Here is a 17,394-nt window from a genome sequence, read left to right on the forward strand (position 1 = left end):
AGCCAAAAAAGATACGCCTTTATAGAGGCAATTTTGCCACAAAAGACTCCTAGTCCACCTTGTGATTTGCTTTGCAAACTTTGGTTCATGCAATGAGAGATGGTCCTTTATCCCCTATACACCATGTTTTCTCCATAAACAATCCCCCGTGAATTTATTAATCTGGTCAATGGCATCTGCTGGTGCACATGTAGAATGTTGGCATGATAGAGAAAACTAACTTAACTATCTGCAAGTTTGCCCCCAGGAAGGATAGAAGTGTGGAGCAGCTAGTGAGCTTTCTCTCAATTCTTTGCACCAAAGGCAGAAATCTCAGCTAAAAAAAAGGCAGGAAATCTGCCATTTTGTCACCAACACGGTGAGCTTAATAGAGGAACACACGTAGTAAAATCTACTAACTCTCTATCTCATCGTTTTGTATGCATTACAATACAGAGCTGAACTAAACTACAGTACCTTACAAGAGTATCATCAACACCATTATGTCATATATATGTAACAACCCCCTTATATCACAACATACTATCACCTCAGACCGAGCAGACGGCTCACACATCAACCCATTTTCACTACCGACTCCAGCTTATCTCCCACACGATCCTCCGCGGCAACTTGTCGAAGCAGGTTCTGCACATCGTCCACCCAGTTCTGCTTACTCGCGCCGTCCTGGCACTCGAATTCTACGATACCTTGCGCCGTGCTCAGGCCGAAGCAGCATTTCTCATCCATGAAGGCCTTCCCCGGCTCGATCACCCACGTCGGAAGCTCGCTGTATACGCCGTAAACCACGCCTGCAGAAGATTGTTACAGGCGAAACGCTGAATGTTAAAATCTCACAAACTGAACTGACAGAGGCAGAAATGGTACTAGTATATGATGTTTATTTTCGAGTGCTGCTGAACTTACTCTTGTTGTTCTTGGACAGTGCACCTCCAATGTGCTTGCTTTTCAGCTTCAGCATGACCTGTTATCATTTGGCTATGTTGTCACTCAGTAACTGGACATACATCTTATTTTGTTCTCAGTCAGAGTCTTTTGTTCTACTTACCTGAGACCTCTTGCTGATGTAGACAGACACTTTTGTCCGGTGTAAATCCCCTGCACCAGCAAAAATAAATGAAGATTATGAGCCTTAATCACCTTGTTTGGAGTATAAAAGATGTTGGTCCATGACTGAATGTTCTGAATATTGCACAGGTGTGTACTAGTCCGTACCTTTTCTTGTGCGTTTCAGCAGCTCCCCCTCCTTGCACCAGACATCAGGGCTCCACGAATGGCCCTTCTCGTAGGGAAGAACGCTCGCGTTGCTCCTCGCCGCCTCCCGCTGCACCCTCTGCTTCATCGTCGCAGCTCCTCGCAGCGCTGACACGAATTCCACACGAAACTCAGCTTCGGTTCTTGCACGAGATATCGTATCATACGGAAATGGAAGTGCCCATTCTGATGATGGCAATGGCGGCACGGCCGTTCACCGCATCGAGCGAGCCCTTACTTACCGGTTGCCGCTGCCGCTGTGAGCGTGGTCAGGTCACCGGCGCTCCTGACGCCGACCGCGGACTGGACGGCGGAGGCCACCTGCTCGTGGCTCGCCCCGGCAATCCGAGCCGCCTCCACGCAGTGCGAAGCCAGCAGCTCCGTGGCCGGCGCCATGGCCGCGGCCATCTTGGAGGCCTGGGCGTCGGAGCTGGTGGAGGCCGCCGCGACGGCGGCCACCGCGGCCGCGACGCGGACCACGGACACCATGGCGTGCACGTGGGCCCTGTCGGCGCGCAGCTTCTCCTTGCTGCTCTGCTTGGACCGGCTCGCGTCCTTGTGCTGGAACCATCTGCCAATGGACTGATGGTGGCCGATGCCGCTGATGGAACTCCGCCTTGCATCCATCTGCTCGAAAATGGCCAGACAACAGACGGAAACATTCAGTTCAGAAGAGAAAAAGGAGAGAGCAGAGGAAGGACGGTAGCCGGCAGTGGGCTGCTCGCTTACGTGGTGTCGATGGCGCGGAACGATGGCCGTCGTGGCAAGCACTGCCGAGGCCTCCGGGATGGGCATCTCCGGCAGCGGCAGCCGGTTGAGGCTCTTCTTGCCTCCGACGAGGATCTTGGATATCTCCGACGCGGACACGCTCCAGGACCTCGAGAGGTACTCCATGGGCTCGAGCGGCGTCTGCGGCGGCGGTATCGCCGCCGCCGCGTCCTCCTCCTCCTCGACCACATCAACCCGGAACGCGCTGCCGGCCTTCCAGCCTCTCTCCATGGCCATCCCACACAATGACTCTCCGCACTTGACAGTTGACACTAGTGTGTGTAGTGTACTACGCCCTTCGCTCAGAGTGTTTGGTTGCAGGAGGCGACGGTCGCCTACTTATAGCGGAGGAGGCACGCACGGAGCACGAGGACGGGGGCGTGGAGCCGCCATGGCGTGGCAGAAGGAAGAAAGGGGACACGAGGCTGGCCAACAGGCCCCTGGCTTTCTCTGCTACTCCTTCCTGTCTGTCTCCAACAAGTCTCCCTTCCACCACCTGGGACTGAATATTTTCTACTACCACTGCTGCTTGCTGGTGCAATATACTAGTGCTGCCGTTGCTGTTCTCTAGCCATCTGTTCCCGGCAGTTGAGCTATCCGGGACCTCGGAGGGTCTCATGACATGGATTGCTCCGACGCTTTATCGAAACAAAACCAACCATGGATTGCTACCTACTGTTTTCTTGTTTTATTTTTTGAACTTGTTGTAGTACCTACGTTGGTTGGAGGTGCGCAGGAGCTGTATTCTGCCAGTATAGCAACGTTTAGTCAATTGTAGGAAGACTAGTTTGAACTTGCAGCAACGTTCTGCGATGCGATGCTTCCAAGAGAGACCTCCAGTTTTCCCGGCGTATTAGCTACCGATGATGCCGCCGTCCCCGCTAATCAACGCAGCTGGGCTCGGAGGCCGGTCAAGGAGGAGCTTGACGACAGGAGACCCGTCACCCGGTAAGCTGGACGCCGGTCGGTCTGCTCTGCTTGATCGGTCTTGGCAGCGTGCGCGGCTGTATCCACACATCGCATCCACCTTGTTTCATTGTTTGAATTCTACTCGTGCCTGTGCGTCTCTGACTCTCTGTTCTTCTTCTTTTTATCAGGTGCGGTGGGGCTTGAATGCTTGATGCTTGGGCATGTCTCCGTTTCCACGTACAAGTGTAGGGTACGTGAAGGCGATCGATCGGTGGTATCCTTTGCTTCGATCACCGGAGCTTCAAACTCGGTGGGACGGTCAAGCCGCTTGATCGACCGCCAAGGCAGGAGCAGCACCATTATTTTTTTCCCAACTAGTAAAGCTCACCAGGTGCTGGTGGGACTGGGCAAGTGCAGAAATGGAAATAATACTACGCACCACACACGCTGTGCTGCGCTGCTATGTGTCGTGTCGTGAGGTGGCCGTCCCTGCCACCGCTGCAGGAGATGCCAGATGTTTGTCCCGTCCGTCCCTGAGCACGTCGAGCCTCGAGCGTGCGTGCGCGAGGTGGCGAGTGGCGCGCCCAATGATCCGGGCCACTGCCACCGCCACCGCCACCGCCACCGGACTGGGAATCTCATCCCACGCGCGCCTGCGTTATCGCCATCATCGGTTCGGTGATGCCTATCTATACCCTCCACTAACAACATGCCCAAAGGAAAGGAGAAGGATGCCGCCCGGCCCGGCCGGCCCCATGATTGTGCAGCAGCGCTTGCCTGCTCACCGAAATCATCGTGTTGCCTGCTTGATTAACAACAGACTGAGACTGAGACTGAGACTGAGAGTGAGCAGGGAATTGGTCGCCGTAACCTGTTCGCAACGGCATCAGCCGTGATTTGACTTTTTTGAGCATTTAGGTTAGTTTTGCTGGTTTAGGGAACACCCATGATGCAACTTTTCCCGCCAACGCAAGTGTGCTACCACATGCGTGAGGAGTAACTATGCTAGTGTGATAGTATGGTACTGGCAGCTGATAAGCTTCGTCAAGTCCCTTTCGGCTTGCGTCCGGTGGAAGCGACGGATCTGTCGTGTCGCAAACAAAACACTGTTACTGTTAGTAGCACAGGAGCCGAGAGCACATCCGTGTCTTTTCCTGCCTGACGACGACGCTTGGATATTCCAGGGGGGAGGAGAAGATGCGGCTGTGCTCACGCGTGGCGTTTCCTCGTCATGCGAGGATGATGCACGGATGCGATGAGTCGGCCGGGAATTTTAACCGGTGAGAGGAGCTACTGCAGGAGATGATGGTGTTTGCCTCGTGCCTGTTTGATGAGTCATGAGTGAGCGAGGCAAAGAAGGCGTCCATGATGGACACAGGAGAGTCGCTGCTTCTTTTCTCTCGCCCGTACTTTTGCTATCGCCAAAGGCGCACATGGATAAAGACCACCGGCGCGGCGCCTGCGACGGGAGAGGACCTCCTCCTCCCTCGGACTCGCGCGCGCCCATGGGAAAAGTGGGCAGGGGCTCGATGCTCCCGTCTCGTCGGCCGTCGCAGACGCTGCAACCAACCCACACCAAACCTAGTCTATCATTTTCAGCTGTAAAAAAGCATACCATCATCTTCTTAACAATAAAAACTCCAAAATGTCAAGTGTGGTTGACATTTTCACATGGGGAGGAGCAACCCGTGAGGAAGTCCGCGAAATTTCTTGCAACAGGCTTGGGACATCCGCAAAAGTCACACGGCTGATAGCAGGCAGCACGGTGCATTCAGCGAAGGCCAACACTCTTTTCTTCAGCAGCAGGTGGAGAAAGCAGAGCGCAACAAACACCACACAGACACGGGATCAGTCGAGGTAGAGCTTGACGTGGATGCCATTGTCGATGAGCGACTGCACCACGGCCCTGATCTTGCCCTCGAACCGGTCCCGCTCCCGGGGCGTGTAGGTGCAGGCGTACACGTCCGCCTCCTTGGCCCGCTCCGCCAGGAACCGCCCCACCGACAGGCACGCCGGCACGTCCGACCGCGACGTCAGCGCCGCCTTCACGTCCTTTGAGTTGGTGCCCGCCACCGCCACCTGCCGGCACGTCGACCGGTGGGTCAGCGACGCCGACACAAACCGCTTCGAGATGAACACGTCCAGGGTGAAGGGCTCCATGTGCGCAATCGTCCGCTGCTTGAACGAGATGTGCTTGTGCGGGTTCTTGGACCGCTTCTCCTTCTTGTACGTGTAGGGCTTGCTGTTGTCCTCGTCCATGAAGTCCTCCACGCCAAAGAAGCTCCTCGACGATCTCAACGCCTGAACAAATGAATGAGTCAAGAGGTCAAAGCCGCGGCTCAGCAACTTCTATCCATTTTAGCGAATGAAACTGAAACATAGATCAACAGACTGCAGTGTCCATTGCAGTCAGTGTGATTAACTGCTGAAATGGAATGTTGATGCCATCGTAATGTCAGGATTGAATTGGATGCCACTGGAAGACTGGAACGAATCGTGTATGTGTATCCAATGACTTGCATATGACTGGAAATATTTAACTAGGGCAACAAGAGACGCAGGATCAGAATTTGAAAGGATTGTGGGTGAGGTTGCATTTTTGGGTAAACGGAATGCTGAAGAGCTAAACGCTTGGTCTAAAGAGAAAAGCAAAATGAATTGTTCAACAAATTGCACTAGCCTTGAGCCCTTGAGGCAGCATCAAACTTTATCAACAGTTTCATGCCCACATGATTACAACAAGTTATATGACTGAATTCCTTCAAGGCAGTGCCAAGCGGCTCCAAAATGAATGTATATCAAAGTGACTTAATTGTTTTTTTCATAGAAAAGTTACTGAATTGTCCAGTGCATTCAGTGTAACTAACTGGTGAAATAAATTGTCGATGCCATAATAATCTAAAAAAGGTAATCTGTAAACTGAATCAGGTGCAGGTGCAATAGATAATCAAACTTAAACCGATTATTTAGCCAGTATATACATCAGACGACATGCATATGGTGGTAACTGGTAAGAATGACCGGAAATGCTTTACTCGACCAGTCTGACATAGCTTTAAGCCTTGGAAAATTCAGGATGGAAATTTTGAACGGAGCTTGCATTTCAACTCTCAATTAAATGAATTGATGAGCTCGTTACTTCTTAACGTCTAAATGTGCTGGAAATATACATTATGTAGTCACTGCAAGTAGTGTAGAATTCAGACTGCATGCCCACAGGATTACCCTAGTTTACGGGTAAGCACAAATTCCTGTGAAGCATTACCAAGCTATCTTTTTATTACAAGCATTTCCGAGCTATCACTACAAAACTTATACCTATTACCAACTCATTTTTATCAACATATCCAAGTTGCTAAAATCCAAGCACTGTAACAACATAGATGCTTCAAGGGTTGATTATCAACAGATAACAGGCAGAGAATAGAAATGTGTTTTGTTACCTGCCCGCTGTGAAATCGACTTGAGCAAGCATACAGTGCTTCAGCTGGATGCCCTTCCTGTAGGACATGTGCTCCCCTCCTCCATGACTGACTCAAGACATTCTTCAGCATCTTTATCTCAAGCACCCTCAATGCTCAAGAAATGCTAAACACGAATTATTGGTAGCCTAACCTCTAGGTCACTGTGCAAGAAAAGAAGTTATTTTAGAGCTCAAAATTCTTCACCTTCCTTCAGAAATTTAATGGCCACAGTTCCTCCACTGTGGCAGCCCACACAACAAAGCCACACATTTGCAGTTCCAAAGACATAACTACTCATCAGACACCAGGGGCAGATCTAAAGTGGGGACACTAGTGCTCTGAATTAGAGAAAGTAGCGATCTAAACGCTCTTATAATTCTTTAGAGGGGGTAGTTAAACTAGTTTAGAAATTTAAAGCAATATCTGAGACAACCTGCGACAGTTACTTGGATGAGTACTAGTGGCATGCCCATGAATCACTTTGTATCTAAACTAAGGTTGCTCCACAAACGAGATTTCCATATAATTACTTGTGAAGGCAGATTACTCTCCAACACAGCAATTGCCGGTTAAGCTTACAAACCAATAATTCGTTAGAGAGAACGCAGCACGCAAATCCGCAAAGAGTGCATCAAAGTGAACACCAGGAAAAACTTCCGGGGGGAACACAGGCTTCGTTTGCATGTCTCCATTGGAGAGCTCTGTATTGAATTGGTCTGAATTCCAAATCAGTAGAGGAAACTGAAATGGCGCAATTCAAATTCAATTTAAAAGACACAACTTTGTACAAGACATTTTGCAACAATCAATAGCTTTTTACACAAACAGACTAGGAATAATAGACTCACATCCATTCAATATAGACAGGAAAATTAGAAATTCGACACACCAAATCTCATGCATACAACAATTCAATTAGAACAGGGCACACCCCTTCGTCAATCCAGCCCCTCCCACTCAAACCCCCCTATGAATCCCACACAACACCTAGGGTTGAATGATTCAGAAACTGTACCAGAGGAAGAACCCAAAATCTGTGAAAAATAGAAGGAGGGGGAGAGGTTGCCTTACCTTGGGCCAGCAATGGAAGGCGGGGGAGGGGGGGAAACGTGGCGGAGCAGGACGAGGGACGGCGGGCGGAGAGATAACAGCACAGGGGGGCAACAGAGAGAAAATTAGGCCGCGTCGGGGGTTTCAGAGGAAAGGCGGCGTGGCTACGTCGCACGGCCTTGCGCGGCTTCGTCCCAGCAGAGCGGTCACCGGCGACTGCAAGGGGCGGCGGCGGCGGAGCTTCGACCGCGCCTCTGGAACACACTCGCCGAGTGCGACTGACCCCACGTGTGTGTTGGGCGACCTGGAGGCCCTAACCCCTCTGGCTGGGCTAGTTGGGCCTTCAAGGGCCCATGAAGGCCTTGAGAGAGAGCAAGGCGTGGGCGTCGTTTTAACGCCACCACCGTACATGGCCACCAGCCGACCCTGGATGAATGAAGGCGACGCGAGGATCGTGGGTGAATGAAGGAGACAACCCATGCCCTGATCGCCATGTAATCCAACCCCAAGAATCAATCAAAATCAATGCACGCCTCGCCCACCTCACTTCACCTCACCGTGCCGCTCGTACCTGGCCTCTGATCTGAATTAGTAAGCCCCAACCCTGACGACGCTGCCGGCGATCGGCCATTACTCCTCCACCTTGGCCCCTTCAACCACATGGACATGGCTCGCCCTTCTTCTCCCGCTGCCTCTAGCCGCGCACAGTAGAGTACATTGGCATTGTACATGCAGTTGGTCTCGGTTTCAGATGGCTGGTGGTGGATCATTAAGCTAGCCGGGGCCGGGGCCGGTGTCGTAAGTCGTAACCCGGTTCGTCGGGTTCCCTTGTCGACGGAAGCTTTTCCCACTGCATTGCTAGTACACAGGGGGGTGGGGGCATTTAACGCCCGCATTCATGCCGTCGCCTGCCTACCTCGTGACATGCTGCATGCGAATGCGATGCGCCGGCCGGTAGGTAGCTCAGGTCAATGCCGTGGAGGAGGAGAGAACACGCATACTACTAGCAGGCAGCAGGCCAGCCAGGGAAGGAATCGCATATCTCGTAGCCGTAGCCATGAACATCGATCCGCTGCCGAGGTTCGCCATGAGTATATTATTATCACCGGCAACAGTCTCGCCGATGTATGGATGGCTACGCAACAGTTTCTCTTCTCATGTACTAGTGCTGTGTGCTCTCAGTGGACTAGTCGGTCGTGGTGGCGTTTCTCTGACCTGCAGCCGCAGCGTGCAGCTTCTAGATACTACTAGAATTCCGCTCCTTTTGTTTCTTGGACTACGAACACTACGACCATGTTAGGAGCAGAGCCACTCACTCACAAAAGTAGCCGTCAAAATTCTGGAGTGACGAGTTTTCTCTTTCTTTTCTTTTTTAGATGTAGAGTGACGACTTAGTGCAGCTTCAACAGTGTATATCACGTAAGAAGCGTCGTATGCAGACCACGAAGCCTACGTAAGAACAGGGAGGGACGATGGCAGGTCATGGCATGGCGAGTTCTTTGCTCGAGCCATTTACTCCTACTCTGCTGCAGTGCGTCAGTGCATTAACGCGGCTCACCAACTCATTCGCTTCCGCGCAGTTACTCCTCCCGCTTCCCCTCCCCATCCGTCTCCACTCTCCACTCTCCCTGTCGGCCTCCCGCTCCGACCCGCGCATCCTCTTCCTCTGCGACTGGTGCTGCGCACTGCACCAACGTCGCTGCCGCGGCAGCAGCAGTTTAACCCGTCGGCGTCGCAGCGCAGCCCAGGGAGTGGGCACGGCCCTGTGCGCCGGATGCTCTTTGCCCCCCCGCGCCACGAAATCAATCCGGCCGCCCGGACCCTGCTCATATAATGCTCATGCGGCGCCCTTCTGGATTGATGCCATGTAGCTAAGGTTGGTGGCGCTGTCATGGCGGCGGTCCAACAAGGGAAGATGGAGCAGGCTGCAGAGGTGGTGAACGGACCGCAAGAACCGGGCAAGGTCGACGGCGCCAAGAACGGCGAGGCTCCCGAGACGGCGTCGACGTCCAAGGCCGCAACCGCTGCTGTGCCACTTCCACATCACCGGCGATCCAAGAGGTCTCTGCCGATTTTATTTTCTCCGTCTTGATTTTGCTTGCCCTTCATCTCAACCCTGCTTCTTTCTTTCTGTTTCTATGTATCCGCTGTCCAGTGCTTCTTCGGGTAGGAACTTGGAGACTTGCAAGCATGTCGTCGCGGAGCAACGCTTCAACCAAGCACAGGTGCTGCCTCCATGAGTGCAGATTGTTGATAAAGCGCAGGTGCTTGCCTTCGCGAATTACTGATCGGGTTCTGTGAAAATTCCATGGCAGAACCCGCCGGACCCGAGGAAGTCTTCTTGCTCCACGGATGGTTCTTCCGTTCACCGGCCCCCGACGAGGGATCCACGGACGAGCACGGCCACGGCGTCGCCGAACCACCGCGTCTCGCTAGAGAACGACGTGAGTAAAAAAAATACTGTAACAATTGGACACTGTACGCTAAGATGCGCCATGGCCTCTTTTTTTCCGTCTGAGTAATTGGTGTTGGCAATTGCTGGATTGTGGCAGGTCTCGCAGCTGCAGCTCCATCTGCATCAGGAGAGGTCCATCCGGATCATGCTTGACCGGGCGATCGGTCGGGCTTCTAGCACTCTGTCTCCTGGTCATAGGCACTTTCCAGCTCAGGTACCGTACCATTCATCTCCTACAGTTCTACTGCACAATGACAATGATAAAAAATATCCCAAAAAATCGTTTACATTTCCTTCCATGAAAACCAAAATTTACTTGCAATCGTCAGGCTAGTGCAATTTTAGCATTTTAGTGAATAGAAGTAGTGCAATTGCTGGGTGAAGATAGCACATAAAGGAAAGTGTCACCTCACTCCATGCTGTTCCGAGCACAGTTTTCAGATATTGGTAAAACAAAAAAAATACAATTCCAGATGGCTGGCAAAAAAAAAGTGCAATTTCAATTCTGTGCTGCAGAGTGTTATTCTTGCTGTTATTCCTGCAGACAAAGGAACTGATAGCAGAGATTGAATTGCTCGAAGAGGAAATCGCGAACCGTGAACAGCACGTCCTCTCACTCTACAGAAGTATATTTGATCAGTGCGTATCTGGGCCATCATCGGGGCAGAGTTCCGGTATTTCATCCCCTGCTCATGCCAAGAGCATAAATTCAAGGACGAGACGGCGGCAATCGAGCATAATATCAAGTGCATTTTGCTCATCTAAGAAGCTGCCTCTCCAACCTTTCCATATCATGACATCAGTGTCGGAGTCGGGTAGAACCAAGAACATGCTCAAGACCAAGATCAAGCATGACTCTTTCTCAAGCGAAACATTGGATGTCCGTCCTGCTTCCCTTGCATCAGATCCAAGGAAGGTAAAACATACAAAAGAAAATATAGTTTCATTAAATCCATACCGACATTTAATTTAGTGCATTCTACTTGCTAATATTTACAAACAGTTGTGTGTATGCCCTTTTCATACTGGAATGCAAATTCTCTGCATTGTGGTTCTTTCAGGAGCATGCATTTTGTCCCAATTTTGTACGTCAGAACCTGCTGATCTTAAATCAGCAGATGCTGTGTTCAATGCAGTACATTCAAGCAGAAAATGCACATATTGGACTTATTTTAACTTTTGCTTCTTACTTTGTTTTGCCTTTTTTCTTCTTTACAAATAGCTGCCTTATTCAGGGAGTAGTTCTTTGGCACGTACTCTGAAAGATCATCTCTACCAATGCCCAAGCAAAATATCTGAAGAAATGGTTAGATGCATGGCCTCTATATACTGTCTTCTGCGCACGGAGTCACCAGAAAAGCCTGAAAAGGTTCGCTCACCGTTCTTGTCAAGATCATCAACAAGTGTCATTCTTCCTCGGAGGGGTAATGGCGAGGAGACTAATCCATCAAATAATAAATGCATTGTCGAAGTATGTTCAATCTCAGTCGAAAAGAATCAGATGCCAGATGTCTCCTGTGCAATTACCCACTACAGGTTTGTTGAAAAAATGATGATTATCCTGCTTTATATCCTGAAGACTAATTCATTTTTCTAATAATTGCATAACAAATTTCATGGTGTTGCTTTGAGCTCAGGTTGCTTGTGGAGCAGCTTGAAAGGGTTGATCTAAGTATGTCAGAAACCAGTATCAAACTGGCCTTTTGGATCAACGTGTACAATTCTCTTGTCATGCATGTAATTGCCAAAAACTCTATACTGGTTTCTCTGTTTTTTTATTCTTTTGTGATTTTGCCAGTGTGTCATCCCACGTGTAATTGCTTTGCAGGCATATCTAGCATATGGAATTCCAAACAGCTCTTTGAAAAGAATGGCTCTATTTCACAAGGTGAAAAGGATATTTTAGTTACAGTTGTCCCTGGAGTGCTGGAGCTCATAATGATGTGGCTAACAAATAACTCACATATTGCAGGCTGCCTACAATGTTGGTGGATATGCTGTGACAGCCAATTCCATTGAACACTCGTTGCTATGTTGCAGATCCCCGCGGATTGGTCGTGTACGTATGATTTGCGATCTCATGCCAAATCCTGAATTTAGATTCCGATAGTTCATGTAAAGTTGACAGAACTTCAAATAAAATTTAAGACCCTAAATTCAGTTAGGTAAACTGTTCATCAAATTCACTGAAACAAACGGAAGAACATGAATAACACACCCTAGTAATCGAATTTGCACGCTGACGGCTGCCCTAACTCGTGTAAGTACGACCTTTTATCTCATGCTAAGTTTGAACATAAATTAAGATAATTCATGTAATGTCGTCAGCTTCAGATAAAACATCCAAAATCAATTTTAAAATTCTACATTTAGGACCCCTTTTAGGAAGCAAGCTGTTTATATGCTTGAAGAACTCTGTACTTGTGAAATCTGAATCAAGGCCCTAAATTTCAGTTTGGTCAACTGTTCATGAATTCAGGAAAAACAAAGCAAGAACACTGGATAACACTCTAGGAGTAGTCAAATTAGCACAGGGAGAGAAACGTGATTTCTTTTCTGGAGAAATGAGGTCTGATCCAAGTTTACCCGCAGTGGTTTGAATCGATACTGTCGACGGCGATGCGGAAGAGATGCGCCGACGACAAGCAGCTTGTCCAGCTCAAGTTCGGCCTGCCGGACTGCCAGCCTCAGGCGCTGTTCGCGCTGTGCACCGGTGCCTCCTCGGATCCCACGGTACGTACACCCTGACGCCGCCCGCTACCATACTTGACTGACCTCCTCGAGGCTTGAGCTGAGCTCTGGCGTTGCATCGCGCTGCAGCTCAAGGTGTACACGGCGAAGAACGTGACGGAGGAGCTGGAGCGGGCCAAGCGGGAGTTCCTGCAGGCCGGCGTGGTGGTGCGGAAGTCGAGGAAGGTGTTCCTGCCGCGCCTCGTGGAGCGGTACGCCAAGGAGGCCGGCCTCCCCGTCGGCGACGGCATCCTAGCGTGGGCGCGCGACAACTTGGACGGCCGGGCCGCGCAGGAGGCAATCCAGCGGTGCGCCGCCGCAGCAGCAGCGGCAGCCGGCGGCCGGCGCAGGGCATCGCAGGCCTTCGAGTGGCTCTCGTACAACGCCAGGTTCCGCTACGCCTTCGCCAGGAGCATGGTCGACAAGCAAGCCGCCGCGGTGCTAGCCTAGATTTGTCCTCGCCTTCGTAGCTGCTACCGGCTGCAGCTTCAACTGCGGGGTACTAGTATATATATATGGTTTTGGGATTGAGATGATGATGAATTGATGGGAATGAAACTCGAACCAGCAATCAAAGCATGGATGAAACTTACTAGGGGCCATCTGGTATGCTTCAGTGTGCTTTTTTAGATGATAGTCTATACTCTCATACTGTCAGCCTAAACACCGAGCTACGTGAGAGACAGAGAGACAACGGACAAGGCACTGGAGATTTTGTGCTGCGATAAAAGTGGCAGCGTTTTTGTTCATTCTCCTTCTCCTATGGCAGCTCATATGGCAGCAAGCGATGGCATGCAGTGGCCCCTCTGCTGCCGCTACGGCTCCGTTCCGGTCAGGGTGCCCCCCCCAAGCCGGTGAAGGAAGATCTCAAGCGTAGCCTTGCCTTCAAGCATCGGGCTCGAGAAAGGTGCTTTCTCTGTCTCGAGCGTGGCCACCAAGTCGACGCCTGCCGTGAGTCATTGATGCATTCGTTGTCGTCATCGTGGCCCCGGCGGAGCTGGCTGCCGGCGACGGGGAGCTTCCAGAGCGGTTACGTGGACAGTGGGGAGCTTCCAGAGAGGTTACGGTGAAGCGGGCGAGCTGCACCGACGGGACCCGAGGCGACTCAACGGGCAGAGCACGCGTTTGGCATGCCAACTGCATGGTCACCGCATGCACTGGTGTCCGCGAAGCAACCTGACCTGGCAGACTGTGTCTGGGATGTTATCCCTTCCTCGGGTATCTTCCCTGTGTCATTTATTTGACCATAGCCTGCCTGGACAGCTCAGCAGCATCCAGATAAGTTTCTGTACAGAAACTTGGCTGGATTTATGGCGTAAAATGGCTGGTTAAATGGGACAGAAACGTTGTCAAAATGAAATGGAGTAGGAAGGTGCCCGGGCTGGAGAAATTTCAGAGGATTTAGGCAAAGTTTGAACATAGTTCCTTCACAACTGTAAAGTTGATCCAGGAACTAGCTTCTGATGTTGTGCTCATTTGTTTGAATAGCTTGAGCTAAAATTTGGTGAAAGAGGATGATTAGGGTAAGTACAAATGGTACTTTCTTCACAGTGACCCCTACTGGACATAATTTTAGGAGAATTATTGACAAATATTGGCTAGACCAATTGAGCTCAATTTTTGGGAATGGAAGTAATATAGGTGAGAGCATGACCTGGAAATTTTTCAGCCATTATGAAGCAATATAAAATATATTTGCTTCACAAAGTAAAAATATGACGAGAAGCAGGAATTGGATGGCGTGCTCACGTGAGCTTGGAATCTTGAATATTTTCACACATGGAAGTTTCATCTGGTCCAGAATATTTATGAAAAATTTCTTGGAATTTCGAGAAAGATAGAAATCAACCTAGGACAAAAGGACTATTTTTAATAGAAAAAAGGAATATTTAGTTGCAACAAGAATTGGGGTTGGGCTAGAATAGACATGGCATGACTTGGGGAAGTTTTTGAAAGCTTTGATTCACTCGGGAAAGGAAAGGAAGAAAATTCCCAAGCTTTTAAGTCCATAGAGCCATTCAAATGCAAATCTGATGCAAATTTCAACAAATTGTCAAATAGGTTTTTGAAAAGAAAAGTTGTGAAGACCAGGATGTCACACACTTGATCTTAGTAGATATCATAAAGTGCTTCAAAGCAGCACTGCTGCATTGTAATAGAGAGTTTTCATGTATTTCATGTTTCATACATGAGTGAGCAATTTTAGGTTATAGAACTTAGCTTGTATATTTCAAGGATGAACTTCCGCAAATGTTCTAGGTCTTCATGAGCAAGTAAATTGAATGCACACCTCACTTTTCCATAGTTGAGCTTTCAGACATTCATAGCTCTAGTACATCTCTTGCATGAAAATCTCCGCTCTTGTTGCCTAATGATCCAGCCGTATTGAGTCCAAACTTCTTTTTTTAACTTCTCAAAAAATCCCAATCAACATTCTCTCATTTTCCCTAATGTGTGTGTACTTGGATGACCTTGGGTCGGTTTATGGGAAGTAATTATTTAAAATGTGGAGTGATGTTAGGTTCCCAATCCAATATTGACATTCTTTATAAACCTTTGGCAAAGAGAATATTAGCATGATGGTTGGTTCATGAGAAATAAAAGTGAATTTGTTTATACCTACACCGGCTCCGTCATGAGGGGGAGATCGAATGCGGGATCACGGCGGCTCAGGTTCGAGAACACACGCGTCAAAGCGTCGCCCGGGAGGTCGTGCACACGGGACTCGATGTTGTCGTCGTGAAAGAATAATTGCTCCCTAAGGTGGTTTTGATAATTGATCACAATATATGCATCATTGGACTAATGATCTTGTCCAATTATATTTCAGAAAAGTTCAAAAGATGCATTGGCTAAAGCTTATGTGGAGATGCCCCTTGATGCAAGAAAGGAATAAGATTGGCTCAAACTTCAAGCAAGAAGACTCTTCATTTTGTATTTGTGATAAATCACTTTTGAGTCCATAGAAAAGCCAATACTATTAAAAGGGGGTGAGGTATTAAAATGAACTGGTTGCTCAAGTGCTCAAAGTTAGCCACCAAAATACTCAGTCATTTTTCCCACATAACTATTATGTTCAATACCACATACTCAAATTCGGTGTCACAAAAAATCCCACCGAGTTTGACCTCAGACAGAACCCTAGCCATTCCCACCAAATCGGTGCAACCGAAAACCATATCGGTGCTACCAAGTTTGGGTGACCAACTTTCGGTTGCCTCGGTGCACAAAATCAGAATTCCGAGTTTGAGTATCGGTGTCACCGAGTGTGCTCATCTGACCATTAGTCACTTTTTCGGTGCCACCGAGTTTCATATATCAGTCTCACCAAGATTCAAAAGATGTTGTCTTTAGTGCATGCCGGTACCACCGAGTTTCCCACTTAGGTGTCACCGAGTTTGTCACTTTGGGTCTAACGGTTAGATTTTGTGTGCTCCCTATATATCCCCTTCACCCACCTCTCATTCGTGGAAGAAGCACTCAGAACACACACTTCATTTCTAGATCCATTTTTCTGAGAGAGCCATCTACTCATGTGTTGAAACCAAGATATTCCAATCCCCTTGATGCAAGAAAGGAATAAGATTGGCTCAAGCTTCAAGCAAGAAGACTCTTCATTTTATATTTGTGAGAAATCACTTTTGAGTCCATAGGAAAGCCAATACTATTAAAAGGGGGTGAGGTATTAAAATGAACTGGTTGCTGAAGTGCTCAGAGATAGCCACCAAAAGTACTCAGTCATTTTCCCACATAACATTTTGTCCAAAGCCAAATATTCAAAATCGGTGCCACCAAGTTTTCAGATTCAGCGCTACCGATTTTCAACCCAGACAGAACCCTAGACAAACCTACCATTTTGGTACAACCAATTCTGCATCGATGCTACCGAGTTCAAGGGACCAACCTTTTGTTGCCTTGGTACACAAAATCAGAATTTCCAAGTTTGGGTATAGGGGTCATCAAGTTGGGTCATCTGGCCGTTAGCCACCTTTTCGGTTCTACCGAGTTGTGTATATCAGTCTTACCGAGATTCAAAAGTTGATGCCTTTTGTGCAAGTCGATACCACCGAGTTTATGACTTCGGTGTCATCGAGTTAGTCACTTTAGGTGTAACGGTTGGATTTTGGGTGCTGCCTATATATACTCCTCCACCAACCTCTCATTTGTAGAGGAAGCACTCACAACACACACTTCATTGCCAGATCCATTTTTATGAGAGAGAGCCACCTACTCATGTGTTGAGATCAAGATATCCCAATCCATTCATTTGAAACTTGATTTCTAGCCTCCCCAAGTTGCTTTCCACCAAATCAATCGCTCCTACCCATGCATATTATGTGAGAGAATGATTGAGTGTTGAGGAGACTATCTTTAGAAGCACAAGAGCAAGGAGTTCATTGTTCTACCCCATCTATTACCTTTTGGAGGGTGGTGCCTCCTAGATTGGTTAGCTTTCGCTTGGGAGCCTCCTACTTTGTGTTGTGGAGTTGAACCAAGATGTTTGTAAGGGCAAGGAGATCGCCTACTTCGTGAAGATCTACCGTGAGTGAGGCTACTCCTTCGTGGGCGGAAGCTATGGTGGAATAAACAAGGCCGCTTCTTCGTGGACCCCTTGTGGGTGGAGCCCTCCAAGGACTCTCGCAACCGTTATCTTCCGTGGGTTGAAGTCTCCTCTAACATGGACGTACGATAGCGCCACCTATCGGAACCATGCCAAAAATCGTCGTGTCAACCTCTTGCGCTTGATCTCCCTACTGCTACTGC

The 17,394-nt window shown here is 49.0% G+C and overlaps 3 protein-coding genes across 4 annotated transcripts; 1 reads left to right on the forward strand and 2 right to left on the reverse strand.

Annotated features, from left to right (window-relative positions):
* Nucleotides 1-314: 314 nt before the first annotated feature.
* Nucleotides 315-2,550, reverse strand: LOC123411791 (VAN3-binding protein-like). The gene is made up of 6 exons (XM_045104756.1): nt 1,984-2,550; nt 1,497-1,881; nt 1,216-1,362; nt 1,049-1,098; nt 907-964; nt 315-791 (listed from the first exon to the last, which is right to left on the reverse strand). The coding sequence occupies exons 1-6, from the start codon at nt 2,257-2,259 to the stop codon at nt 556-558; spliced, it is 1,152 nt and encodes a 383-aa protein (XP_044960691.1). The 5' UTR covers nt 2,260-2,550; the 3' UTR covers nt 315-555.
* A 1,983-nt stretch (nt 2,551-4,533) lies between these two features.
* On the reverse strand, nt 4,534-7,767 carry LOC123439581. 2 transcript variants are annotated; one of them, XM_045116279.1, is made up of 3 exons: nt 7,467-7,767; nt 6,375-6,556; nt 4,534-5,232 (listed from the first exon to the last, which is right to left on the reverse strand). In XM_045116279.1, the coding sequence occupies exons 2-3, from the start codon at nt 6,483-6,485 to the stop codon at nt 4,780-4,782; spliced, it is 564 nt and encodes a 187-aa protein (XP_044972214.1). In that variant the 5' UTR covers nt 6,486-6,556; nt 7,467-7,767; the 3' UTR covers nt 4,534-4,779. The 2 variants fall into 2 exon arrangements, with proteins under 2 accessions (XP_044972214.1, XP_044972220.1); XM_045116285.1 differs by lacking the exon at nt 7,467-7,767 and adding an exon at nt 7,285-7,308.
* Nucleotides 7,768-8,888: 1,121 nt separating this feature from the next.
* On the forward strand, nt 8,889-13,222 carry LOC123439570. The gene is made up of 11 exons (XM_045116269.1): nt 8,889-9,506; nt 9,601-9,670; nt 9,761-9,889; nt 9,998-10,114; nt 10,445-10,816; nt 11,123-11,436; nt 11,538-11,637; nt 11,729-11,788; nt 11,873-11,959; nt 12,493-12,633; nt 12,721-13,222. The coding sequence occupies exons 1-11, from the start codon at nt 9,337-9,339 to the stop codon at nt 13,078-13,080; spliced, it is 1,920 nt and encodes a 639-aa protein (XP_044972204.1). The 5' UTR covers nt 8,889-9,336; the 3' UTR covers nt 13,081-13,222.
* The last annotated feature ends 4,172 nt before the right edge of the window (nt 13,223-17,394 follow it).

The sequence above is a fragment of the Hordeum vulgare genome, chromosome 1H (assembly GCF_904849725.1).
Source record: "Hordeum vulgare subsp. vulgare chromosome 1H, MorexV3_pseudomolecules_assembly, whole genome shotgun sequence".
Lineage (NCBI taxonomy): Eukaryota > Viridiplantae > Streptophyta > Magnoliopsida > Poales > Poaceae > Hordeum > Hordeum vulgare.

What these genes read in the sequence shown, in the direction of transcription:
- LOC123439581 (XM_045116279.1), bottom strand. Translation starts at nt 6,485, where the DNA reads ATGCTGAAGAATGTCTTGAGTCAGTCATGGAGGAGGGGAGCACATGTC. An exon ending in GTCGATTTCACAGCGGGCAG is followed by an intron (nt 5,233 to 6,374) that starts GTAACAAAACAC and finishes TCATTTGTTCAG; the next exon opens with GCGTTGAGATCGTCGAGGAG.
- LOC123411791 (XM_045104756.1), bottom strand. Translation starts at nt 2,259, where the DNA reads ATGGCCATGGAGAGAGGCTGGAAGGCCGGCAGCGCGTTCCGGGTTGAT. An exon ending in TTCCGCGCCATCGACACCAC is followed by an intron (nt 1,882 to 1,983) that starts GTAAGCGAGCAG and finishes ATTTTCGAGCAG; the next exon opens with ATGGATGCAAGGCGGAGTTC. An exon ending in GCTGAAACGCACAAGAAAAG is followed by an intron (nt 1,099 to 1,215) that starts GTACGGACTAGT and finishes TTGCTGGTGCAG; the next exon opens with GGGATTTACACCGGACAAAA.
- LOC123439570 (XM_045116269.1), top strand. Translation starts at nt 9,337, where the DNA reads ATGGCGGCGGTCCAACAAGGGAAGATGGAGCAGGCTGCAGAGGTGGTG. An exon ending in GAATGGCTCTATTTCACAAG is followed by an intron (nt 11,789 to 11,872) that starts GTGAAAAGGATA and finishes CACATATTGCAG; the next exon opens with GCTGCCTACAATGTTGGTGG. An exon ending in GATCCCCGCGGATTGGTCGT is followed by an intron (nt 11,960 to 12,492) that starts GTACGTATGATT and finishes GTTTACCCGCAG; the next exon opens with TGGTTTGAATCGATACTGTC.